A 27,086-nucleotide genomic window follows, 5' to 3' on the forward strand; every position below is an offset into this window, starting at 1 on the left:
TTTTCTTCATTGTATTTTTAATGGAATTGGAAGGCTGCTGGTATTCCTGAGTTGCCTGGCGAGTTATGAAGCTACAGACATCATGATGACGCGAATAGTTTGCTTTCTACTCTTCTGGTGGGTGCTACAGAGCTGTTCCGTGAGTGTGGCCGCTGTGCCTACCCGGACTGATGAGCCGCCGGATGTAAACAAACAGCAGGAACGACTGATTTATGGCAAGGATATTCTGCTAACGTTAGCAAAGTCTAGCAACGTTGAGACAATTGCTGTGACCGTGCCAGATGCTGTGAAAAGGAAGGTGTTGCATCCAGAGGGAAAAACTAGAAATAACAAAAGGAGAGGAAGGCGGGGTGGTGTGAGGGTGAGGTGCAGACGACGCGGCGCCCGGCTCCCTCTCCCTATGTGTGTGGTCGGAAATGTTCGTTCAGTACGGAACAAGTTTGATGAACTTAGTGCTTTGTGCAAGTGGAATTATGCATTCAGAGAGGCATCTATCATTTGTCTGACAGAAACTTGGTTAAGTGGTGATAACGATCCCGACTCAGCATATCATATTGATGGGTATCAAATAATAAGGAGCGATCGAACCCCAGACTCAGGAAAAAGTGCTGGTGGCGGAGTGTGTGCTTACGTAAACAACAGGTGGTGCAGGGATATAACTGTGATTGAGAAAGTCTGTAATGATTGCATTGAATACATGACACTTTCCGTGAGACCTTACTATTTACCAAGAGAATTTAACAAGATTTTTATAATAGTAGTTTATATTCCTCCAAATGTGGATATAAATAATGCAGAAAGTCTGTTATATGATGTTGTGTGTAAGACTGAAAATATGTCACCTGAAGCAGTTAGATTAATAGCAGGAGATTTCAATGGTTCTAAATTTCAGAGTTATGTTCCTCATTATCAACAGTATATTGACTTTGCTACAAGAGAGGAGAAAATATTAGATCATTATTATTGTAACATAAAGAATAGTTATAAGGGAAGTAAAATGAAGCCCCTCGGTTTGTCAGACCATGAAATGTGCCTCTTAACACCTATTTATAGACAAAAATTGAAAACTTGTAAACCTGTCATTAAGAAAATATATGAGTGGGATGACAAAGTGAGCGATACTCTGAGAGGCTGTATGGAATCGACAGAATGGAACATACTGTATGATGAAAATGCTAGTATTGACGAGAATGTGGATGTCTTAAATTGCTATTTATCTTTTTATGTGGAAAACAATTCGCCTGTCAAGAGTGTTAAGTGCTACCCTAACAATAAGCCCTGGTTTACGAAAAGTGTGAAAAATTTGCTACATGAGAAAAGACAATGTAGGTTACGAAATGATAGAGTCAACTTAAGAATCATTCAGAAGAAAATTGATGATATGATTAGTATGGAAAAAGAAAAATACAAAAGGAAAATAGAACATTGGTTTGAGAAAGATACAAAGGCTGCTTGGCAAGGTTTGCGTAACATTACTGGAATGACTAAGAAATCTGTGTGTCCAGATATTACAAATGTAAAGGATTATTGCAATGAATTAAATAAGTTTTATTGTAGATTTGATGTCCAGGATTATTCTTCAGAACAGAACAGCCTTACTGAGTTTTTATATAACAAGGAACATTGAATATTTACTGTAACGTGTGAGGATGTACTAGAAAGTTTGAAAAGAGTTAAGAGCAATAAAGCGGCAGGGCCTGATAGAGTAAGTGCTAAGGTAGTAAGCATTTGTAAATACGAGTTGGTTCCAGTTTTATGCAGAATTTTTCAGAGTTCCTTGGATCAATCTTATATACCTAAACTGTGGAAGACATCTGAAATTATTCCAGTGCCAAAACATCAAACCCCTAAAGGTTATAATGATTACAGACCTGTAGCCTTGACATGTATATTTATGAAATGTTTAGAAAGTGTTTATTAAAAAGTTCCTGTTTCTTGAAGTGAAAGACCAAATGGATGTTTATCAGTTTGCCTATAAGAAAGATAGGTGCGTGGAAGATGCTACGTTATCAATTATAAATCATATACTTCGATTTCTGGAAAATGTAAACAACAAATCCAGTAAACACTTTGCTAAGGTGTTGTTCGTTGATTTTTCAAGTGCTTTCAACACAATACAACCTCATGTGTTAATGGAAAAACTTATAAGTCTTAACGTGAGTCCACCACTTGTTCTATGGATACGCGAGTTTTTGGTAGGTAGGGTGCAATACGAGTATGTAAAGCTTAAGGACCAGATCTGACTCAATTGTAACAAACACAGGTGCGCCCCAGGGTTGCGTATTGTCACCACTACTGTTTTCTCTTTATACAAATGACTGTAGAAGTCAAAATGAGTGTACTAAGATATTCAAATATGCAGATGACACTGCCATTGTCTCTCTCTGTGTAACTAATGATGTTATTTATAGAGAAGAAATTAACAATTTTAGTACATGGTGCAGGGATAATTTTTTAGAATTAAATGTTAACAAAACTAAGATGATTATTGATTTTAGTAAGACTCCCGTACAACATGAACCTTTGGAAATCAATGATGAAACTGTTGAAGTAGTAGAAGAATACAAATACTTAGGAACGATCATAGACAATAAACTCAACTTTTCCTCTCACATAGATAAAATATATAAGAAGGCAAACTCAAGGATGTTTTTTGTTAGGAAACTATGCAAGTTAAAAGTTGGTAGTAAGATAATGGATTTGTTCTACAGTAGTATACTACAATCAGTTTTTTCATTTGCTATATGTTGCTGGTATGGAAATAGTACTGTGGAATCTAAAGGTAAACTAAGCAAGATAATAAAGAAATGCAGCCGATTAAAAGTAAAAAATACAAAACCATTGTTGGAACTGTATAAACGAGTGGTTATTCAGAGAAGCAATATGATAATAAAAGACCCCACTCACCCATTGCACACATGTTACGAATTGTTACCATCTGGCAGAAGATGGAGATCTGTGCAGGGCCGAACATCTCGGTATAGGGAGTCGTATGTTCCATCTAGTATCAGGATATTGATTGGGAATCAACAGTTGTAAAAGAAGGCAGCACTCAGGAACATCAGCAATACTATTAATGTTTTTAATATTTTAATGTGTTCCATTTTTGATAGTTTATGATTGAGAATTTAATAGATGTAACTGATAGTTTTAAGAATTTTTATACTTCTATATTTCTCTTTTATACTTTGGCAAGCACAAGACAAATTCTCTGCAAGAGCAATAAAGTATTATTATTATTATTATTATTATTATTATTATTATTATTACCCTTTACTTGGTAAACTATGTACAACTAGGAGTGAAGTAATGGCGGCCAGGGCTGGGAAGTATCTGACTCAGCCGGGCATGGCACTCAAAATACATGAGGTTGGTTCAAACTTTTATAATACTCAAATAATGAAAACTATACAGTGACTCACTTCACCATTATAACCCAAAACATTAATACAATTATTATATATTGTGTGGTGGTTAACTACCACAACACCTCCACCTTCAAGTTGAGGAATCCCTGGAACTCAGTTGCCTGGAGGAATCCCTGGAACTCAGTAAACCAGGCAACTAGGTGGTTTACGCTCTCTTCGAGCTTCTTGGGTTCCTAGGTCCATACGTCGATGAAGCCTCACATTCTCTCTTGTTCTGACGTACTTTAATTGGGCTGGGTGAGTGCTTCGTCACTGTCGTGTCGGATGCTTCACTCTTATAAAAATACATCCTCGTCTGGCTCGTTATCTTCCTCAGAAGAGTAGCGAGGGCGTAATTGCTCTAGGTGTCTTCTCCAAACGAGTTCTCGGGGATGAACTCGAACGTTCACCGTACGGCTGCCGAAGCGTTTGGTCACTGTAGCTGGAACCCACCTAGGATCATTGTCTCGTCGCGGTCCGTAGTAAAGAGCGTACGTAGCAACGATCACCGACGTCATAGGTAGTAGTTAGATGCAACAGTGTTTCCCGATACTGCGACTTAACTGCTTACTTTGCTTGTTTACCTTGTGCATATGTGCTGCCGAGGATAGCAATGTGTATTTTTTAGTCCGAATTTGCCGCTTGTTTAGCAATTCAATCGGTGAGTAACCCACTGTATTAGAAATTCCTGCAATGCTGCCTTCGGTGGCAGGGAGGATTTCCTGAGTGCTTATTTGATTGTCTGTACCAGGCGTTCCGCAGCTCTAATTCGTTGCTGGGTGGTATAGTGCTCCGGTCAGATGCGTAATTCCTCGTTCCTTACACCAACTCTGGAATTCCTCGGACTTCAAGGTTGGCGCATTATCCCTAACTAGCGCATGAGGGAATCCAAAGTGCGCAAAGTCCTGTTCAAGCAGCTCCACGGTAGCCTTCGTAGATATAGATTGCGTTTGGCTGATGCAGGGGTATTTTGAGTAGGCGTCAGTCATCACAAGCCAATTAGCGCCCATGAAACTTATTGCGTGATCCAGGTACAAACGACTCCATGGTTTCTCTGGCATCATCCATGGATGGAGCGCTGCTTGATTTGATGTTCTGCGCATATAGCTCGATCATGCGCATAATCGCTCGACTCAGCATCGATGTTTGGCCAGTAAACTGCTATTCTTGCTAGTTGTTTCGTACGGCAAATTCCCAGTTGACTCAGGTGTAGAATATCCAATACTGCTCCCTGGAGACTAGTATGAATAACTACCGACACGTGTAGTAAACATCCATTACAGGTAATGAGTGAGTTCTCCAGTTGTTTACATTTTCAACGTTCTCGTTCTCACTCTTCCCTTTTTCAAGCCAACCTTCCTGCGTGTAACGCATTACAAGGAAGATGGTCGGATCCTTCTTAGATTCTCTAGAAAGGGCGTTAGAGTCAGCTGGACTTAAGCCTTGACTGATTGTCGAGATGGTGAGTACGGTGTCGATGTCCTCTTCATCTTCCTCCATGTCAAAACTTGCGTCACCGTCAGTAGGTAAATGGCTTGGAGCATCGGCATTCTGATGGTCAATGGTTTTCCTGTATTCAATTTCCTAATCAAATTGACTCACGAGAAATGCTCATCTAGCCAGACGATTGGCAACCAAGCCTGGAGTGGATTTGTGTGGATGGAACAAAGTTACCAGTGGTTTGCGGTCTGTCACGAGGGTGAAGTGACGTGCGTACAGGTACTGGTAGAACTTCTTCACACCAAATACAATTGCCATTGATTCTTTTTGTATTTGGTTGTACACCAAATACAATTGCCATTGATTTTTTGTATTTGGTTGTACTTGTGTTGAGTTGCCGTCAGTGTCTTTGATTCGTTCCTGATAAAGCGCTCGCTCCCATCTGGGTAGCGGTGAAACAAGACTGCTCCGATGCTAACACCGGATGCATCACACGCTAGGCCAACCGGCAAGGCTGGATCGAAATAAACCAGCACATTATCCGAGGACAGCAATTCTTTGAGATGCTGAAATGCCTGTTGCTGCTCCATTCCCTACTGCCATGGTACATTCTTCTGTGTGAGACGGTGGAGGGGCTCTGCAACTGTTGAGAAGTTAGGTAAAAATTCTCCGTAGAACTGGACGGAGTCCATGAACGCCTTCAGACTCAGGACGTGTGTAGGGGCATATATCTTCAGTACGGCGTCCACTTTTCGACCCTTGCCGATGCCCTCTCGATAGTAGATTGCCAAGAACTTGTAGGGCTTGGCGTACTGGCACCTTTCCCATCTACAACGAAGACTTTTCTTCCAGTCGTTGAAGTAATTTACGAAGATTCTCACCGTGATCGTCAGGATCAGCTCCGCTCACCAAAATGTCATCTAAGTAAACACATACACCTGGCAAGTCTTGTGTAATCTGTCCCATGATTTCCTGAAAATATCCAGGCGCTGAGCCGATTCCATATGGCAGGCGACACTGCAGTAATACACCACGGTGCGTGCTAAGAGCAAGCCGCTTCTGACTTTCGGGAGCCAAATTGACCTGGTTATATGCATCTGCCAAGTCAATCTTGGAAAAACCACACCCACCTCCTAGCTTCTGCACGAGGTCTTCAGGAAGCGTCATGGGCTGACGAGGAGTTTCCAGCTGTAGATTAACCATCCCGGAGTAATCACCACACACTCTCAACGTAGCATTAGCTTGTCAAAGCAGAACGGCTTTCTTGATGGGTACTGATGGGGTTCCGTAGTCGTTGAATGCCACGGGTTTCCGGATCCCTCTAGCAATGACATAATCATAGACCTTAGCGAGCTCCTCTTGCAGTGCTAAGGGAACTGGTCGTGCCTTGTGAAACAGTCTGGGTGTCGGGTTTAAATTTCACTTCCAGCTCAACTCCTCGGAGACATCTTAGTTCTGGTTTGAAGACTTGCGGAAGACTGAACTCTTCCGCAACTTTCCGACACCTTTCCTGAAGCTTCACTGGAGATGGTCAAACACCTTTGTAACCACCGAGGGGCTTCGACGAGCCTTGTCCATGGATTGATCTACGGAAATACCCATTGCCTCGATTGCGTCTTTCAGCATCTGGTGTGGATGCACTTCGTAAAACTCACCCAGTATAGACATTTTGTGCTGACTGGCCGAGGCGTATTGTGCTCTGGTTTCCTGTAGTGGAGGAGTATCAAGCTTGTGTCACGGTTCCTCTGTGATGAAGTTAGTTGCGGCACCCGTGTCGAGCTCTCCTTCATAAGTTAGCCCTTTTACTTTTACTGGTACTTCAAGTTTAGGTAGAGGAATACCGGTTTCTCACAATACTGCGTGCAACACTTCATACTTTTCACTTTCCCTTATATGCTTCACTTGTTCCGTTCTGGTTCGACGTTGCTTCTTACGACATGCAATTTACAGATGTCCCTTTAAGTGGCAGTAATTACATGCAAAGGACTTGTACGGACAAGTGAAGGCTTTATGGTCCTAATGTTCACAAGACCCACAAAGTGACACTTAGTGCTCCATACCCTTGATCCCCGTCTTGGTGCTCTATATCCTTGATCCCTGTCTTGCAAGTACGTCCTGACTTCTAGTGATAAAGAGGCGCTTTCCTGTGGTTGACCTTGTTCACTAGTTTCGGCTTCTGGCCACACACCGTTTCTTTTGCTACCTTGGCTGCGTCCTCAACTTCGATCGCGATATGGATTTGTCTTGCGAAGTCCAATTCATCGTCCTTTATTTTGAACAGTGCCTTGAGTACTACTTCATTGTTGATAGAACAAATTAATCGGCTTCGTAGCGCTTCGTCTTGTGGGTCTTTAATGGAAGCGAAGTCACAGGTGGCGGCGTCTTGACGAATCCTCGCTGCCAGCTCCTGTATCGCCTCCCCCGGCTTCCGTTGTAAATCACTCCAGAATTTGAAATGTTCTCGCACTGCGAATCTCCTCGGGTCGAGCTGGTTCTTCATAAAGGAAACTATTTTCTCCACGGTCAGGTCGTTGATGTCCTTTTTGGGAGTCTGTTGTGCTGTCAAGTTCGTCAACAACTTGTAAGACATTGCTGACTGATTAGTGAGAAACACTTGTCCCTTCTTGTCGTCAGGAACGGAGTTGGCTCCAGCAAAAGTGCAGAATCTTGTCCAGTAATCAGTCCAGTGCTCAGAATTGGAGTCGAACGGAGCACAGCTTGGTGTAGTAGCAGCGGGCGCTGTCGTCACCGTAGTAAAGCTTTTACCACTTGTGTCACCAGGGCTTGTACCTGCATCTGCATTATCTCCATCTGCTGCTGGTGGCGTGACTCTTGATTGGCGATCTGCTGCTGCAGTAGTTGGATCAGCTGGGTAGTTTCCGTCATGGCTGCAGACTCTCTTCTCGGACGAGCTCCACAGCGTGATCCTACTCACTGCGCCAGAAAATCCCTGTTGTGTCTTCCGAGGTAACGGTGAAACCAAGACTTCCAATATACCCTTCACTTGGTAAACTATGTACAGATAGGAGAGAAGTAGTGGCGGCCGGGGCTGGGAAGTATCTGACTCAGCCGGGCACGGCACTTAGATACATGAGGTTGGTTCGAACTTTTACAATACTCAAATAATGAAAACGATACAGCGACTCGGTACATCATTATAAACCAAAACATTAATACAATTTTTACATAATGTGAGCTGGTTAACTACCACAACAGTATCCTTGACTTTTTTTTTATGATAATGAATGAGGAAAGGAAGTTCAATATAATGATTTCAACAAGTGACAACAAAACTAATGAAAGAGTCTCTGCTAGATGTTATATTGCTTGGTAGCGAAGGATGAACAGACAATTGACAATCTTTCGTCTTGTACTAAAAAGTCAAAATTTGCTACTTAAAGTGATTGAGGGAATATAAATGAGATGAAAATAAATGTGTCTAAATGTGTCTAAATGTGTCTATAAATAATGGGAAGCCATTATTTATGCGTGAAATTGATATTGTCCATTTAGCTATTAAATCCATTGCAGCAGTTCATATTGATCTATGAATGTGATTGAAACCCATGATGGATGCACATATTTTGAAATACGTCTTACCTTTCCCTCTACACATTATTTGAGCGCAGAATGAAGTGTTCATTCATCCAAGAGAGCAAAATTAAATGAGTTTACCTGAAGCTGATATGAGTGACTTGGGCTGCTATGTATAACTTTTACAGGAATTCCCGCCAACACCTTCTGATGTCCGCAAGATGTTTTCCCTTCCAGTTTTCTTTATTAATATAAGTGTTTTCTGACTGCATCAAACCTTCAGTCATACTGAGAATACTCAAGACCAGAACCGATTTTTCTGGCTTATAACATAAATGTTGTGGAAAATATGATTGATTGTTGATCTCTCCTCTTACTGGTCAAAATATTGAATGTTATATTTTGTTTTCTCCACAAAGGCTCTATCTCCAAACTCTAAGCTTATGAATTCTGCTATTATATGCCTTCCCAGCAGCTGTGAATGGGTACTTCTGTCTCTACACAATGTAAAGACAACCTGCAGCTCTTGATAAAAGCATGAGTCTCCTGGGACCCGGACTGGTACGACTGGTTGTAGACAGTGCTGTCTGTTGGGGTCACCCTGGTGTTCGCGGGCGTAGGGGAGGGCTACGCCTATGGCACTCCTGGCTCCGGCAACATGGAGCGGGCCTTCCAAATCCACACCCTGTACCACATCCACGGATGAAGGAACGAACACCCAACCAAGTAAGCAATCGCGAGAGGACGCGCTGTCATAAGAGGGGGGCATGTTGTAACCCAAGAATCACCAAGAAGAAATGAAACACGTAAGAAGAAGGAAGAATGAAACAAAAATGAAAAAAAGTAAAGAACGAAGTAAGAAAGTAGGAAGAATAAAGAAGAGAAGAACATGATAAACAGAAAGCAGATACCAATATTACAAGAAGCTATCATCACCCTGATGGATGAGAGACGAGACGTGACTATCGAGAAGAACAACAAGATGCGGTGAGTCATAACAAAACTGACAGAGCCGGAGATTGGCAGCAGGTTACAAGAAAAGATACCCAGGTGGTTATTACTAAATTAGTACACAAGGGAAGCAGGCCGCCGGAAGCAAATGACGTGGACAAGACAGACAGTCGACACAACATAGGAAACGCCGTCTACTTGTTCCTGATTAGATGTAGATGTGGTTTACCGTAGATAATGAACGAGAATGAACCTTATTGAAAAGTCAAGAAAAAATAAACTGTATAATGGAAGTAATGGAAAATAAATATAGTTACTTGGAAATTAACCTTATTGAAGAGTATGGTGAAATTAACGGTATGTTCGAAGTACTAAAAAATAAATCTTATAGTAACGGAAGCCTTGTTGGGGGAAAAGGTCGCTCTAATATCACGTATATAATATCACCTGTAATGTAATATCACGTATATATTATGAAGTGTAAGAGACGGGAATAGACAGAAGGAGACAGAGATAAGCTAGACGGAGCTATCAGTCCAGAGAAGGTCAAGATGAGTAACCCGCCTGTCACAGCACCAATAAGCAGAGCCAGACAGTTGTAATGCAGTCAAAGTAAAATATTGGTGTTATCTATTGACAGAGAAGGGTTGGATAGATGTAGGACGTATTTCATCAGTGAATATTAATTGCGGAGTCTGTGTAGGGTGTGATTTACCATTGAGTGTTAATTGAGTTAAGTGATTTCATCGGAAGTGTAACCTGAAGTGTTTCGAGATATTCAGTGGAATTTATCAGAAGTGAGATGAATCCAATTTTAATTATTTATTTATTTTTTTACTCTTTTATTTATTTATTTATTTATTTATTTATTTATTTACTTTTTTTTTTAAGGTCGGAAGTCGTACATGATCGTCTGAGTGTAAATACTCGTGATATGAATTAAGTAAATTTTATAAAAACATAAACGCATTCCCTTGAATCCACAAAGGCCAATCTTAAAGATTTAGGGATGCAACAAGATCGTTTCAACACAGAAACACGACAATTCCAAGGTTTCTGTTGGTTAATTATTTGGTGTTTCTCAGTTTGATGTGTCTTTTTTGGGATGCGATTTTGCATTGCTTCTTTTATGATTTTTATCCAGCAGTCTATTTCTGTGTCTAATTCTTGTTGTCCTGCGAGTATGTACTGGTCACTTCTATTTTTCAAATTCACCTTCTATTTCTCTTTGGAAATCCTCCTATTTTGATTTTCTGTAATCTATTTTGGGTGGAGCAGGCATCTCTTTATAGGCTGGGATGCTATGGCAATGATAACAGGAATGTGGTCACACGGGTGATGGGGCAGGATTAGTAGCGAGGTTATGGTACGTTTTATTGTTTGGTGGTATTGTATCTGGTGAGGAAGAACAGTTATGAGAGAAGAAGGCATGGAAGGGCGGGCAGAGATGATTTAGGTTGTTGTTGTCTGAAATAAAGTTTTGCCCTTTTCCTGCATTGTTAGTGCTTTTGCTAGTTAGGGAGGGGTGGTGGGCATTGCGGTCTTCTGTAATGTAAGGTGGTGTGCTCTGGGAGGCTGCATCATGGAGATCTGTGACAGGTGGATACAGCCGGCGTGGTGGTAGGTGGATGGTAGCTAGATTAATGGCGCCAGTGTTTGTTTCCAGCATAACTTGTAAGAAATTCGTGTCGTAATTGTTTGTCACTTTGTGTTTCAGGTGTTCCCTGACTAGCGTTGCAGATCCGTCGTGCAGTCCGCCGCTACAGTTGACGAGGTAAGTAGCATTATATCCCTGTACTTTGATCGTTTCTGTAGATTTTAGGCTGTAACTGTTGATAAAAAAATATATTTATGAATTTAATTTCCTGCAAGTATTACTAAGCAACCTCTTGTTATTTCTCCAATGATGTACATTGTGCTATGTATGGTGGCATCCATACATATATCTATGTTATTATTGAGAGAAGTGTTTCATCATTGTTTTGCTTGGTAGACGCATGAACACCCATGGACTCTCTCCTTTGCCCCTTTTATTGATGTCTTAGCTCAAGTTCTCTTACAACAAGCAGTTCTGCCGATTTTTTTTCTTTTTTTCTCTCCCGCTCTTCTTCTTTTGACACGGACTCTTGAGGACGTGGGGAACTCGGGTGTTCTTGGCGCCCTACCGTGGTAGGCAAACCACACTCCCAACAAAAACACGCCCAAGCCAGCCAAGCTACAACAAAGGCCCAAGTCACCTATGCAGGCGACACACACACACACACACACACACACACACACACTAGTTATCGTTGTGATTGTGACTAGTAAAGATACTACTACTACTACTACTACTACTACTACTACTACTACTACTACTACTACTACTACTACTACTGCTACTACTACTACTGTTATTAAATAATAATTATGTTGATAAAAATAATGATTTTAGTAATTGCGATAATAATGTTACTTTTTTTTTTTATGTAGGAAGGATACTGGCCAAGGGCAACAAAAATCTAATAAAAAAAAATGCCCACTGAAATGCCAGTTCCATAAAAGGGTCAAAGCAGTGGTCAAAAATTGGTGGATAAGTGTCTTGAAACCTCCCTCTTGAAGGAATTCAAGTCATAGGAAGGTGGAAATACAGAAGAAGGCAGGGAGTTCCAGAGTTTACCAGAGAAAGGGATGAATGATTGAGAATACTGGTTAACTCTTGCGTTAGAGAGGTGGACAGAATAGGGATGAAAGAAGAAAGTCTTGTGCAGCGAGGCCGCGGAAGGAGGCGAGGCATGCAGTTAGCAAGATCAGAAGAGCAGTTGGCATGAAAATAGCGGTAGAAGACAGCTAGATATGCAACATTGCGGCGGTGAGAGAGGGGCTGAAGACAGTCAGTTAGAGGAGAGGAGTTGATGAGACGAAAAGCTTTTGATTCCACCCAGTCTAGAAGAGCAGTATGAGTGGAACCCCCCCAGACATGTGAAGCATACTCCATACATGGACGGATAAGGCCCTTGTACAGAGTTAGCAGCTGGGGGGGGTGAGAAAAACTGGCGGAGACGTCTCAGAACACCTAACTTCATAGAAGCTGTTTTAGGTAGAGATGAGATGTGAAGTTTCCAGTTCAGATTATAAAGTAAAGGACAGACCGAGGATGTTCAGTGTAGAAGAGGGGGACAGTTGAGTGTCATTGAAGAAGAGGGGATAGTTGTCTGGAAGGTTGTGTCGAGTTGATAGATGGAGGAATTGAGTTTTTGAGGCATTGAACAATACCAAGTTTGCTCTGCCCCAATCAGAAATTTTAGAAAGATCAGAAGTCAGGCGTTCTGTGGCTTCCCTGCGTGATGTTTATCTCCTGAAGGGTTGGACGTCTATGAAAAGACGTGGAAAAGTGCAGGGTGGTATCATCAGCATAGGAGTGGATAGGACAAGAAGTTTGGTTTAGAAGATCATTAATGAATAATAAGAAGAGAGTGGGTGACAGGACAGAACCCTGAGGAACACCACTGTTAATAGATTTAGGAGAAGAACAGTGACCGTCTACCACAGCAGCAATAGAACGGTCAGAAAGGAAGCTTGAGATGAAGTTACAGAGAGAAGGATAGAAACCGTAGGAGGCTAGTGTGGAAATCAAAGCTTTGTGCCAGACTCTATCAAAGGCTTTTGATATGTCCAAGGCAACAGCAAAAGTTTCACCAAAGTCTCTAAAAGAGGATGACCAAGACTCAGTAAGGAAAGCCAGATCACCAGTAGAGCGGCCTTGACGGAACCCATACTGGCGATCAGATTGAAGGTTGTGAAGTGATAGATGTTTAAGAATCTTCCTGTTGAGGATAGATTCAAAAACTTTAGATAAGCAGGAAATTAAAGCAATAGGACGGTAGTTTGAGGGATTAGAGCGGTCACCCTTTTTAGGAACAGGTTGAATGTAGGCAAACTTCCAGCAAGAAGGAAAGGTAGATGTTGACAGACAGAGCTGAAAGAGTTTGACTAGGCAAGGTGCAAGCACGGAGGCACAGTTTCGGAGAACAATAGGAGGGACCCCATCAGGTCCATAAGCCTTCCGAGGGTTTAGACCAGCGAGGGCATGGAAAACATCATTACGAAGAATTTTAATACGTGGTATGAAGTAGTCAGAGGGTGGAGGAGAGGGAGGAACAAGCCCAGAATCGTCCAAGGTAGAGTTTTTAGCAAAGGTTTGAGCAAAGAGTTCAGCTTTAGAAATAGATGTGATAGCAGTGGTGCCATCTGGTTGAAGTAGAGGAGGGAAAGAAGAAGAAGCAAAGTTATTGGAGATATATTTGGCTAGATGCCAGAAATCACGAGGGGAGTTAGATCTTGAAAGGTTTTGACATTTTCTGTTAATGAAGGAGTTTTTGGCTAGTTGGAGAACAGACTTGGCATGGTTTTGGGCAGAAATATAAAGTGCATGAGATTCTGGTGATGGAAGGCTTAAGTACCTTTTGTGGGCCACCTCTCTATCATGTATAGTACGAGAACAAGCTGTGTTAAACCAAGGTTTAGAAGGTTTAGGACGAGAAAAAGAGTGAGGAATGTACGCCTCCATGCCAGACACTATCACCTCTGTTATGCGCTCAGCACACAAAGACGGGTCTCTGACACGGAAGCAGTGGTCATTCCAAGGAAAATCAGCAAAATACCTCCTCAGGTCCCCCCAACTAGCAGAGGCAAAACGCCAGAGGCACCTTCGCTTAGGGAGATCCTGAGGAGGGATTGGAGTGATAGGACAAGATAAAGATATGAGATTGTGATCGGAGGAGCCCAACGGAGAAGAAAGGATGACAGCATAAGCAGAAGGATTAGAGGTCAGGAAAAGGTCAAGAATGTTGGGCGTATCTCCAAGACGGTCAGGAATACGAGTAGGGTGTTGCACCAATTGCTCTAGGTCATGGAGGATAGCAAAGTTGTAGGCTAGTTCACCAGGATGGTCAGTGAAGGGAGAGGAAAGCCAAAGCTGGTGGTGAACATTGAAGTCTCCAAGAATGGAGATCTCTGCAAAAGGGAAGAGGGTCAGAATGTGCTCCACTTTGGAAGTTAAGTAGTCAAAGAATTTCTTATAGTCAGAGGAGTTAGGAGAGAGGTATACAGCACAGATAAATTTAGTATGAGAATGATTCTGTAGTCGTAGCCAGATGGTGGAAAACTCGGAAGATTCAAGAGCGTGGGCACGAGAGCAGGTTAAGTCATTGCGCACATAAACGCAGCATCCAGCTTTGGATAAAAAATGAGGATAGAGAAAGTAGGAGGGAACAGAAAAGGGGCTACTGTCAGTTGCCTCAGACACCTGAGTTTCAGTGAGGAAAAGAAGATGAGGTTTAGAAGAGGAGAGGTGGTGTTCTACAGATTGAAAATTCGATCTTAGACCGCGAATGTTGCAGAAGTTAATGAAGAAAAAGTTGAGGGGGTGTCAAGACACTTAGGGTCGTCGACGGAAAGGCAGTCCGACCTGGGGACATTTATGGTCCCCTCCTCAGATGGGGAGGGGACCATAAATTGCATAAACTACAACTACTACTAATATTAAAATGACTAGTAATAATAATAATAGTATTGTTACTTCTATTACTTCTACTATTACTACTACTACTACTATTGCTACTACTACTACTACTACTACTACTACTACTACTACTACTAATAAAAATTATTATAATAACAACACGTACACACGCGCGCAAGTACACACGCACACACACACACACACACACACACACACACACACACACACACACACACACACACACACACACACACACACACACACACACACACACTAGCACACACACACACAAACATACAGACACACATACTAGCACACACACACACACACACACACACACACACACACACACACACACACACACACACACACACACACACACACACACACACACACACACACACACACACACACACACACACACACACACACACACACACTCACACACACACACACACACACACACACACACACACACACACACACACACACACACACACATCTGGAGCTTGTGTTTACCTGTTTAAGGCGTGCAGCACGATGTCTGAGGCAGGTAGGTTGCCGGGGTGCATGTAATGGTGACACAACCTCAACAAACTGCATTGATGATCAATCAAGGCACGAACATTCTCCACATTCACGTTTTTGTTCTCCAGGTCTAAGACCACTTTTGTTGTGGGAATATGGGGGAGTAGTGCAGCAGCGCTGGCCAACGTATTGTCTCTTATCTTTACTTTGCCAACAGGAGGGTTTTCTGTGAGATGACGAGCGATGGCCTGCAGGAAGCTTTCATTATAATCCGTGTCTTCCACTAGTGACAACCAGTCTTCCCAGTTTACGCCGGTCTCCGCCAGCATGTCCATTACTTCCTTTATGGTCCCGGGACGTTTTGGAAAGTCTGGTGTGGCCAACAGGCCCGCCACGTGCCAGAAAAGGTTACGCAAACCCCGAAGATTTAAAGGATGTGTCTGTGGCTGAACGGCACCCTGAAGGAGGCTCCTAATGGCTCCTGGTTCTTGAAGGGACCTATTCTGAAGGTGCTCTATGATATGTCGAGCAGCAAAGTGCTCCAACAGCCCTTTGTGGGGCATGGCGTAGTTTTCTTGGCGTACTCTGTTGATGATAGACACCTGCAGAGTGAAGAAGGCTCCCAGGACTTGTTGAGCAGGCAGGTCCTCTCTCTCGCAGCAATCCGTCAGCCGCTCGGTTTCCTCCTCTGAGAGATTCAGTCTGTTCTGCAACAGACCTTGTAACGCCATTTGGTACATCACTTTCGCCACTCTTTTTATCCTCGTCTTGAGGGTCTGTGGCCTCTTCTTCCCCCATGTGGGGTTTACAAATATTCTGTTGCGCAGCTTTTCTATGCACCATATGTGGATGTGGGTGTACAAGCTGGACTGCGTAATGTTTTCTTTAATGCAATCAGGATTGTCTTCAAATAATGTAACTAGAAATAGTAGGTTAAGAGGAAGCTCAAACAAGGTCATATCGCCTTGTTTTCTTATGAACTCCCTCAACCTATCCTGGTTTATGGAGGTGGAGTACTGGATTGCAAATTCCATCCTCCTTTGGACAGGAATTCCCTCGATAGATATCTGCGATTGCTTATAGTCCTGTCGTGTGCAGGCCAAGAACTGATCCACTCGCTCTGGTCGTGAAGTGGCAAGAATAGAAAAACTTTTGTTATATTTAGTTATATTCAGAATATTAGTGATGAGATTTTCAGATGTGCTGTTAAGCTCATCCAGACCATCGATGAGGAAGAGCATTTTACAGTACTTAAAATAGCTTACGAGAGATTTGTTAAACACTGGCAGACTAGACAGGCTAGACGGGAGGACCAGGCCCAGGAATGTCTCCAGATCTTCGGCATCTGTGTCCCGGCACAGTATTCTGAGTACAATGTCGTACTCCTCCAGGTGAGTGACGCGGCGGTCACAGTCTTCTTTGAGCCACTCTGACAGGATGAAAGTGAGCAGGGTGGTTTTACCACTACCAGCAATACCGCTCACCAAAGCAAAGTGTGACTTTTGATCCTGGACAGGCTGCGAGGGCTGCGACTCTTCTGTTAGAACTTTTAAAAGTTCTAACGAGTCTAATTCAAGTGATGTGGGTTGCTGTTTAAGGACAAGTTTTGAAAATACAGTCTGGATGTGGACCCGTTCTTGGGATCCACTGAGGAAGGAGAGTGGGTCAAAATATTCAAACTGTTTGTAAATATCTCTCAGGTGACTCACTGACATTTCCTTAAACAAATGGAGGCGTTTATCAAAATTCATCTCTAAGATAACTTTGTCATCAAAGGCTTGACATATATTTTGTATTTGCCTTGTTATGTTGTCAATAGTATTTGTGGTCTCACCGTCAGAGACTCTGTACTTGACCTTGACAGCCTGAAGGGCTCTGATGAAGAGGTTCTTGAGCTCCTCAACTTTGTCCAGGAACTGCTGTTCATCTCTCATCTGAGGCTTTTGATGTACGCATTTGTTTCTCTCGTCTTTTATTTTAGTGATCAGGCCCTCCATCACTGTACCATCTTGCCAGCGGGCATCATTGAGTCCTGCAACATTTTCACAGGCCAGCCTTATGCTTTTGTACAGTAGTGTTATGTCAAAGCTCTGGCACGAGGGATCATTGGCCATCTGATTTCTCTCAGAGGAAGTACGAGTAAACACCTTCTTCCTCTGCTCGCCGTTGAGCGTGCGGTAGTTGGCCGTCGAAGTGCCTGGGAGGTTGATCAGGTGGTTCATGAGGCTGACGGAGGCGTCCTTGTTTGTACCGCATTTCAGAGCATGAAAGAGCACGGCTGCTCCTTGATCCATCAAAATGCACAACAGCTTGAGATGTGAATAATCCACTGCCGCGGTCATGGCAATGCTTCTTCACCACGGCTCCTCACGTTCACTTGTCTGTAATGAAGTGGTTGGAACTCTGAGTTGCATTGTGATAAAATATATATATATATATATATATATATATATATATATATATATATATATATATATATATATATATATATATATATATATATATATATATATATATATATATATATATTCTATATATTGTACGATCCTGACCTGAATATTTTGTCTTTTATATTGTTTTTCATTTTTCCACTTTTGATATATGTAACGTTTTAATAAAAAAAAAAAAATACCCTTATGTAATGAAGTCTTCCGTCATGAAATTTCAGGGGTTCACCAGCCACAAGACATGTATAATAAGTTTTTCCTTTTTTTTTTTTCTGACGGTTTTCTTGCAGCGTACAACATTCGAGAGCAAGAAGTTTTAGCCCTAATAATTTTCTCAGATTTATATACGAAAAAAAAAAAAAAAAAAAAAAAAAAAAAAATATATATATATATATATATATATATATATATATATATATATATATATATATATATATATATATATATATATATATATATATATATATATATATATATAACTGAAGACAGTTAGAAGAGAGGATTTGATAAGACATAATTTTTTTGACTCCAACCTGCCTAAAAGGGAAGAATACCTGTTTGAATGTATCTCTTGTAAAAGAAGAAATCCAAGGGGTGATCTAATTACAACATATTGTTTTAAAAAGAAGAAGAAAAAGGAGAAAATGCATGTAGATGATCTGTTCAAAACGGACAAGAAAAATGAGAGAGATCACAAAAATAAGATTAAGAGAATCACTTTTTAAGAGAGACAACAGGAAATTCCTCTTTCCACAAAGAGCAGCAGGAGACTGGAATAGCCTGGATGTATAATTGGTCCACACAGCCAAGCTGGAGAGAGACAGAGGGTGGTTGGGGGAGACAGAGAGCATCCAGAGAGACCTTGCCTCTACCTGGACCTTAATAGTTTGATGAGATGCAGCCTTTTGCCTTTTCACTACCCAGGCTTATACCATGCCAGAGTTTTCTCTTTAGTACAGACACTGGGACTTAACACAATACAATACAAATATAAATACACTCACACTCTTACCGTTATTCTGGCCAGCCTGGAGAACCTGGAAAGATAAGGAAAAACTATGAAAGATCTTGCACTACAGAAATTAATATATGCATCAAGTAAAAGCAATAATAAATAATATATAAATGTTGCAAGGTCACTGAGTACCAGAAATATTTCGAAACCATAAAGAAAATATTAGAGGAATGTTGCTGACGTTCGTCATCGTTCGGCTGTAGCTAGTTCTCACTTCCTTTTTCATCTGTTATTGTTAAAAAAAGTTATTTATCTATTATTACCCTTGTAACGATTTAAGTTTCACAAATATCTCAGGTATTCAGTCTGCTGTTGTTATTGACAGTAAGAACTGTGTACATGTTAAAGCTCCTGCATCTACCTTTCTTCAGATCTTGAATGTGCACAGACACCGCTGGCCGGCAGTGAGTAGCGTCAAGTGTAATAGTAACAACATCAACATTTATGACAGTTTAAACAGCACTGGACTAAAAGCCTTTGATAAATTTAGTTGCCAGTTGCTGCCTCGTTTAACTGTGAGACGTTTCCAATGAGAGTAGAATAAGCAAACATTACACAACAGAGAGGATCTTCTGAGTGTGGCTTGCTTGCTGTTGCTTGTGCCACAAGCTTCTGTTTGCATCTGTCTCCTCAGAATCAAAATTTTGTTCAAGATAAAATGAAGAGCCACTTCGTAAAATGTTTTTTTGGAAGGTGTGATGGAATCATGTGCTGTGGCGTCACTTCCCTTAGTGCCCAGGCGTAGCAGTTTTTATTGAATAAGTTTTTGTTGTAAGTGTAGATGACCAGAGTTTGAAGGCAACAGTTCAGTAATGTGTATTTTGTGAAATAATATCTATCATTGCTTGTATGGTAAGGATGTTATTGCTGACCTTTTTGTGTGTGCTAGACGTAGGTGTGATATTTAGTAAGTTTCCCTTGTTAACATGATGCAGCACTGCATTAGTAGTGATGTTAGTAAATTTGCGGATGACACAAAGATAGGTAGATTAATTAGGTCAGAATCGGATGCCATCGCCTTGCAGGCAGACTTAGATAGAATGAATGAATGGACGGATAGATGGCAAATGCAATTTAATATCAATAAATGCAAAGTGCTTATCGTAGGTAGAGGAAACCCACACACTAGGTACACAGTAAACAACCAAACTCTGGTAGGTACAGGGTACGAGAAAGATTTAGGAGTTATAGTTAGCTCTGAACTCCGTCTAGGGAAACAATGCATAGAAGCCAGAAACAAGGCAAATAGGGTACTAGGATTCATTTTTAGGAGTGTTAAAAGTAGAAGGCCGGAAGTAATATTAAAGTTATACTTGGCGCTGGTCAGACCTCATCTAGACTACGCTGTGCAGTTCTGGTCCCCACATTACAGGAAAGATATAGGTCTATTAGAATCAGTACAGAGGAGAATGACTAAAAGGATACAGGGGATAAGGAGTATTCCTTACGAGGCGAGGTTGAAGCTGTTAAATTTACATTCTCTAGAGAGACGTAGGTTAAGAGGGGACCTGATAGAAGTCTTTAAGTGGTATAAGGGTTATAACAAGGGAGATGTAAGCAAAATTCTTAGGATCAGCAACCAGGGTAGAACAAGAAATAACGGGTTCAAGCTTGACAAATTTAGGTTTAGGAAGGAGATAGGAAAAAAATTGGTTCTCAAATAGAGTGGTAGATAAGTGGAACGGGCTCAGTGGTCATGTAGTTAGTGCTAAGACACTAGCGAGCTTTAAGAGAAGATTGGACAAGTTTATGGATGGGGATAACAAATGGAAATAGATAGGTGTGTTTCATACAGGGACTGCCACGTGTAAGCCTGGTCGCTTCTTGCAGCTTCCCTTATTTCTTATGTTCTTATGTTCTTATGTTCTCTAAGGCTGAACTCTTCGCTCAGCAGACTTTTGCTCAAAACTGATTTAGGGCTTGTTCCTTCCTCTCCTCCACTTAATGTTTTAAAATAAATGGTGAAAAATTATTGTTAGGCGAAGCAAAACATTTTATATTCAGTCAGATCATTAACATACTGTGCTTCCTGCCATCCAATCTTCATACCTCAATACTTCATACTTCATACTCCATAAATAAATGGTCTTTGTTTTCAAGAACAAATTAGACAAACACCTAGACTCTCGTCCACATGTAAAGTGTTATTCCTGCTCAAAATAGATGAATCTCGTCACTGTTGTCAATAGCCGTAGTTGTAGCAGAAATGGTAGCGCTAGTAACAAGTGAATAACAGGAAGGTTGCACGTGGCAGAAAATCTGGTAAGGTAATCTGGGGATCTGGTGCGATCCCCAGGTCCTCGTTGAAAGGAAATCGAGTCCCTTGCACCTCATACTGTGGCTGTGGTAGCTCCTCTCTAGTTCAAGACTTTAATTATTTGCATATTATATTTTAAATTCTTATAAAATATAGCATTATGTGGATGACATGTGGGCTGTGGCTTTGGCGCTGAGAAGGGTATTGAAGCCTTTCGGATGATATATATATATATATATACGAGTATATATATATATATATATATATATATATATATATATATATATATATATATATATATATATATATATATATATATATATATATATATATATATATATATATATATATATATATATATATATATAATTTAGTTCTTAACTCTACTTAATAAATAACACAACAGGTTCTATTATATTATTTTACTTTGCCTTGAATTATTTACTCAATCTCTAGTTACGTGGTAGCACATCCGAGTATTAAAAATAATTATTTGGTAGCATTACCTTTATTTTGTCTACAGGCACTGATGTCTCTTTGGAGTATTGAATTTATAGGCGTAGTTTGTGTTTAACAAAAAGGGATGGGTGCAGCTGGCAGGACAGAATGACAGCTCACCTTTTCACAAAACAAACAAATTTATTTAATTACTATTTCATTATAATTAATTAACAATTTAATTCACGTGAACAGAACTTAACACCCAAATTTCACCATACACTCCCAGCTAATTGACAGTCATTTCTTGCCTCCGAAAAATCCAATTTTAAAATTATTCTCACAGGCTGAAATTTTAAGTGAGGCAGTCAGAAGACCGACCGTCACTCACGATACCAACATCAGCATTACATAACCGCGAGGCAAGGAACAGATACATGACACATGCTACTCTACCATACTCGAACACCAAGGCATATTACTCTTACCCCCTTTGACTTTTCTAATTAACATAACATACAGTATAGACAACTTATCAATTACATATTGCAAGAAATAGAAGACGTGAGGTGGTGTACAAGGGGAACAGAGGAGGGCAGTGCATCTCTGCCCTGGCACGCCAGCGCGGCGTCTCTCACTGCCGTCTGGCTTGCTAGTTGCCTCAGTAACATGTATATCTTTCTCTTCTCTCCAATGTTATAAAAGATTGGGATCTATCATCCCAGTAGTGAAATCAATCAAGGACTGGAAAAATTTAGCGGCAGGGGCAAAACTAATTCCCAGCGTTGTTTTTAATAATTTATCTTTGATTTGATTGATAGCTGTGTGCCTGCCTAGTCAGCTGAGACATTAATTTTGTACTCCTTATCCAAATGAGCCATTAGATATACGCGTTAGCGAGTCATTTAAAACATTGAGAAGACAAGACAAGACATTACACGGTGGCAGCATCAGCAACAGCAACAGCACTAGAGGATACATTGCCTTATAGCAAACTGCATGACGCGGTTCTGATTTTGTGGCCCATTAAACAATTAGGTGCGGTCATGGACTTTTACTTACGAATGACATTATTTTAATGTGTTGGTACTCGGCAAGCACCATCAGCTGATTCTGACTCCGACGGTGTCTATCGTTCAGAAGATTCGTGCCTCTAGTCTTAGATGTGATTTGTTTTATTATCTTTTAACTCTACAGATACAAACATATGTGCACACCCACACAGTGTTAACATACATTGCACCAAATAACATTTTGAGGGTCAGAATTAATTTTAAGCGATCTTTCGCTTAAAAGATTTCAGTTTGCAGTCGAGTTATTTCCCCTGATATTTTCAGTCAACGTAATTGGGGGAAGGGATTTTCCGTTCATTTGCAATCTGGTTTCTCTGAGAGGCCATATGGAGTCTCACATACACTTCTCTGCCTTACTTAAGAGGCTTTCGGATCCGAAATCCGAAATTTTCACTGATAAATATTTATAAGTTGTGCAAGAATAGGTGCTCATGAAAAATCGTCGTCCAACTCAAAACGTTAAGCCTTAGTGATAGAATACATAAATAACTGAATGCCTGTGCGCAAAGATGGGCTCCAATAACAAGTTAAAATCCTATAGTAATAACGATGAACGTGCTAGATTCATAGAGTTAAGACGTAGAGTAAAGAGGTTAATTAAACACAGCTAAAGGTCCACCAAATTAAACGCTGCAAGACAAAGTAAGACGAATCCAAAGGAATTTCATAGCTTTATCAGGTAAAACAGTTTACCCATAGGTAGGTAAGGAAAGGTATGGTAGGAATAGGTAGGATTTTTTGTTAATGTGTAACGCTCCTTTTTATTATTTCTGTGTTTCTTTGAGTCTCCCCAATAATTGTTTTCTTTTGTAGCTTGCGGTGAAGAGGAGGATAATAGCGGTAATTAAAGGTTTAGTGATTATATGAAAAAGTATATTTATAAGGCGTGTATTCGTGGGAGTGATTTAGAAGTCTTGAAACATTTGTTATAAATAGTCTTTACTTATTTCAACTGTGGTTTTCTCTAATCAGTGGTAATACGAATAATAGGATTACATCATGTTGCGTCAGCCTACCAGTAACTCATAAGGTGTCATTCCCTAGCTTATAAAATATGTTAGTAATTTAGAATTCAATTATTAACTTCAACTAATATCCAGCCTATATGCTCACCTTGCTAGCCAATTATTCCTGCATTTTTATTTAAACTCACGGTTCAGTAAAATTATTTGTGAAAGAAGAGAGAGAGAGAACTAGCTAAGGTTCCAATAACTTCAGAGGCCTGTGGGTGTTGAGGGAGAGAGCACAGAATGGCGTCTCCCTTCCCTCTGGCAACAGGTGGGTCTCGTAGCTCTGAAATATTTTATTTTTCTTTTATTTAGAAGTGAATATTACTGTGTTCATGTTTATTATTCATGTCTCTAGTGAAGATATAGTAACAGTACGTGTTGACAGAATGGCGTCTCCCTTCCCTCTGGCAACAGATAAAATAGCCGGTGTTGGTCCCACGTGGAGACAGGCCACAGAGTCTTGGGAAAGTGTTAGCCATGTAATGTTTCTTTAGTCAAATATAGTCTACTGTGAATGTGTTGTGGGCAATATTATTGCCGTAGAGAAGTGATGGATGAAGGCTGTGACGCTATTTAGGGATATAACGGTGCCCAGAATCAATGGTACTCTTGAGGAGTTATAAAAGTAATTATTTTCTTGTGTATTTGTAGTGTTAAGTAACGGAGTATAAGTGTATATGCCATACCAGAATTTCAAGTGCCTAATTTTTTTTTTTTTTTTTTTAGATTAACCACTCGATAAAGTGTCATAGTGGGTCAGTCAACCCAAAGAATCCCATCAGTATTATTCATTTAATTATTTTTGCTATTTTTATATTTTTCGTTCCTCCTAATAAAGCCACACTGTAGGTACTGTGTGATAATTAACCTCTCCCTACCCTCTGGCCATGACGATGAAGGCGAGAACCATTACCAATCAAAAATGTTTTCTTTTTTTCTATTGTGTGTGCGTGCTTCACCTCTTCTCTCTTCCTCTTCTTTTTTTTCTTCTTCACCGTGAAGATCGTTGCCTCGTCTCATTAGAGCTCTGATCGGACCGGTGAGGAGGAGGGAGGAGGGGGGGTGGCGTTACACTGGTGGCAGCGGTGGGATGGGTCAAAAACTATCTAGACGATATCATTCTATGGGCCGAGAACTTCGACCAGCTAATGGAAAGATTGGGTAGACTGTTCGCCTTGTTAGAGGAGAAAGGTATCAAGCTGAATCTGACTAAGTGCGACTTGGTGAAGCAGGAGGTGAAATTTCTAGGTCACCGAGTTTCTAAGGATGGAAGTACTCCTGATCAGAAAAATCTAGAAGCAATTAGAGAACAAGCTCCACCTAAAAATGTCAAGCAAGTTAGGAGATTTATTGGCATGTGTGGGTTTTATCGGAAATTTGTACCCAATTTTTCAAAGATAGCCATGCCTCTCACAAATCTCATGAAAGGGGATGTAAAGTTCAGTTGGACGGATGAATGTCAGGTTGCATTCGAGGCTCTCAAAACAAAACTTATGTCAACGCCCATTTTGGCTAGTTATCAACCTGAACTTCCTCTGGTCTTAGTCACAGATGCTAGCGATGAGTGCGTAGGAGCGGTACTGCACCAAGTTCAACCTGATAAAAGTGTCCGACCTCTAGGTTACTATTCTAAGAAGATCAGTAAGTGCGAGCAGAAGTATTCAGTCACCGACAAAGAAGCGTTAGCTGTCGTGTTAGCTTGCCGTCATTTCCACCATTACCTTTGTGGAACCAACTTTGAGATTCAAACCGACCACCAACCGCTCACTACTATCTTCCGTAGGCGGACTAAGTCGCCCAGAGTAACTAGGTGGATGCTGGAAATGCGCGAGTATCACTTTCGCGTAAAATATGTAAAGGGAAAAGATAATGTAGTGGCTGATCAGTTGTCGCGTCCTGTTAGGCTTATCACACATCAACCCAACGTTACCTGGTTAGGCCTAACCCGAGAGGAATTCATTAAAGGACAGCGCGAAGATCCAACTTGGAATGAACTCTTAGACTACTTGAAGGGTGGGGTGTTGCCAGGGCGAAAGATTGCTAAGGCAACCCTTGATCAGTTTGAAATTCTGGATGGTGTGTTGCACTATGTTAGAGAGACCAAAGATGGCAGTCTAAATTACACTGTAGTAGTACCCCGACACCTAGTCAGAAAGGCACTAGAAGTTGCTCATGATCAATCAGGACATTTTGGGCAGTTCAAATCCATCAAGCAGGCAGAAAAGGGTTGTTTTATTGGCCTACTATTAAGTCGGATGTAATACAGTATCTTAAAGAGTGTCTAAACTGCCAAAAATTCAAACACAACCGAGGAATGTCACAGCCATACCGAGAGTTACCTATAGTGTCGCAGCCATTGGAGAGGATTGCCATTGATCTCACTGACATGACCAATGGACAGGAGGGTCAAAGGTATATCCTCACCATCATAGATCACTTCTCTAGGTATGTAAAATTTTATCCTCTAAAAACAAAACATGCTCAGGGTATAGTAGCTAAGCTTTCCCAATACATCTCTGACTTTGGCCGGCCACTCTCCATCTTGTGTGACAATGCCTTGGAGTTCATGGGACGAGAACTAAGAACCTGGGCTGGTCTTCATGGGATAGAACTGCTCTACACCACTCCCTATTACCCCCAGTCAAACGGACTCATCGAGAGAATGCACCGGACCCTGAAGACCGTGCTGTCCCAAATGTGCAAGGGTTACCCTTTAAGGTGGCCCGCCCTTCTCAGTGAATGTCAGTCACACATGAATCTGGCAGTACATAGCAGCACGGGGGTCTCTCCATATGTAGCATTCTTCGCAAGACAGCCACCTCGTTTCGTCACGGCGCCTCTCCTGACGGTGCAGTCTGAAGATAGTGACGTTCAGCAACTTAAGCGCATGATTAAAGACGCTAGTGTGACGTCACAGAGGAGGTACCGTGCAGTGGCGAACAGAAAACGACGTGATGAAAAGGTCTCAGTTGGGTCCTTGGTGTGGGTGAAATCAGAAACTCCGTTGCCTGGTACCTCTACCAAATTGAATGCTAAGTGGAAAGGACCATATCGAGTGAGTGAGGTAATCAGGGACGGTCAACTGTATGTAGTGGAGGACCCCTATTCTGGGAAGTTAGTACAAAGAGCAGCAGAAAAGGTGAAACCGTATGTGAGCCGGAGTGAAATTATTCCGGAGTTGGAGGAGAACTATTCAGACGGATGTGTTGAGGAGGAGGAGGAGGAGGATCAAGACCTCCCTCCCCGCCGCCGTCGACCTCCCAGACGTCTTATTGAGGAGTGCTAATGTGATGCACGAACTCAGGAGTGAGGAGAAGTGAACAGTGTTATAATGTATAGGATGTGAGGGTTAGGAATGAAGTGAGTTAAGAGCAGGAAATCCTCATCCGTCACAAGTGTTCGAAGGTCAGTGACACTGTCTCAGCCACAAATAGAGTGGGGCATTTCGGGAAAGTCGTCCCCAAATTCTCGTCGTGTCAAAAC

The 27,086-nt window shown here is 41.3% G+C and overlaps 3 protein-coding genes across 6 annotated transcripts in view; 2 read left to right on the top strand and 1 right to left on the bottom strand.

Annotated features, from left to right (window-relative positions):
* LOC135095139 (uncharacterized) overlaps positions 1–27,086 on the bottom strand; it is a 58,053-nt gene that overhangs the window by 16,811 nt on the left and 14,156 nt on the right. For all 4 annotated transcript variants that reach the window (XR_010264064.1, XR_010264063.1, XM_063995905.1 and 1 more), the window contains exons 2-3: positions 18,823–18,847; positions 15,355–17,744 (exon numbers count right to left, since the gene is read on the bottom strand). Coding sequence is in view for 2 of the 4 variants with exons in the window: in XM_063995905.1 (XP_063851975.1) it covers positions 15,355–17,705 (2,351 nt within the window). In the remaining 2 variants the exon portion in view is untranslated. The remainder of the gene's footprint in view (positions 1–15,354; positions 17,745–18,822; positions 18,848–27,086) is intronic.
* On the top strand, positions 24,752–25,864 carry LOC135095047 (uncharacterized). Its single transcript, XM_063995685.1, has 2 exons — positions 24,752–25,244; positions 25,632–25,864. The coding sequence occupies exons 1-2, from the start codon at positions 24,752–24,754 to the stop codon at positions 25,862–25,864; spliced, it is 726 nt and encodes a 241-aa protein (XP_063851755.1).
* Positions 25,918–26,889, top strand: LOC135095048 (KRAB-A domain-containing protein 2-like). Its single transcript, XM_063995686.1, has one exon. The coding sequence runs from the start codon at positions 25,918–25,920 to the stop codon at positions 26,887–26,889; it is 972 nt and encodes a 323-aa protein (XP_063851756.1).

Source organism: Scylla paramamosain, chromosome 47 (assembly GCF_035594125.1).
Source record: "Scylla paramamosain isolate STU-SP2022 chromosome 47, ASM3559412v1, whole genome shotgun sequence".
Classification (NCBI taxonomy): domain Eukaryota; kingdom Metazoa; phylum Arthropoda; class Malacostraca; order Decapoda; family Portunidae; genus Scylla; species Scylla paramamosain.

Excerpts from the sequence above, each read along its gene's own strand:
- LOC135095047 (XM_063995685.1), top strand. The coding sequence starts at position 24,752 with ATGGAAAGATTGGGTAGACTGTTCGCCTTGTTAGAGGAGAAAGGTATC. Across the intron at positions 25,245-25,631 it reads TTACTATTCTAAGAAGATCA|GGCGAAAGATTGCTAAGGCA; the intron begins GTAAGTGCGAGC and ends GGGTGTTGCCAG.
- LOC135095048 (XM_063995686.1), top strand. The coding sequence starts at position 25,918 with ATGTCACAGCCATACCGAGAGTTACCTATAGTGTCGCAGCCATTGGAG.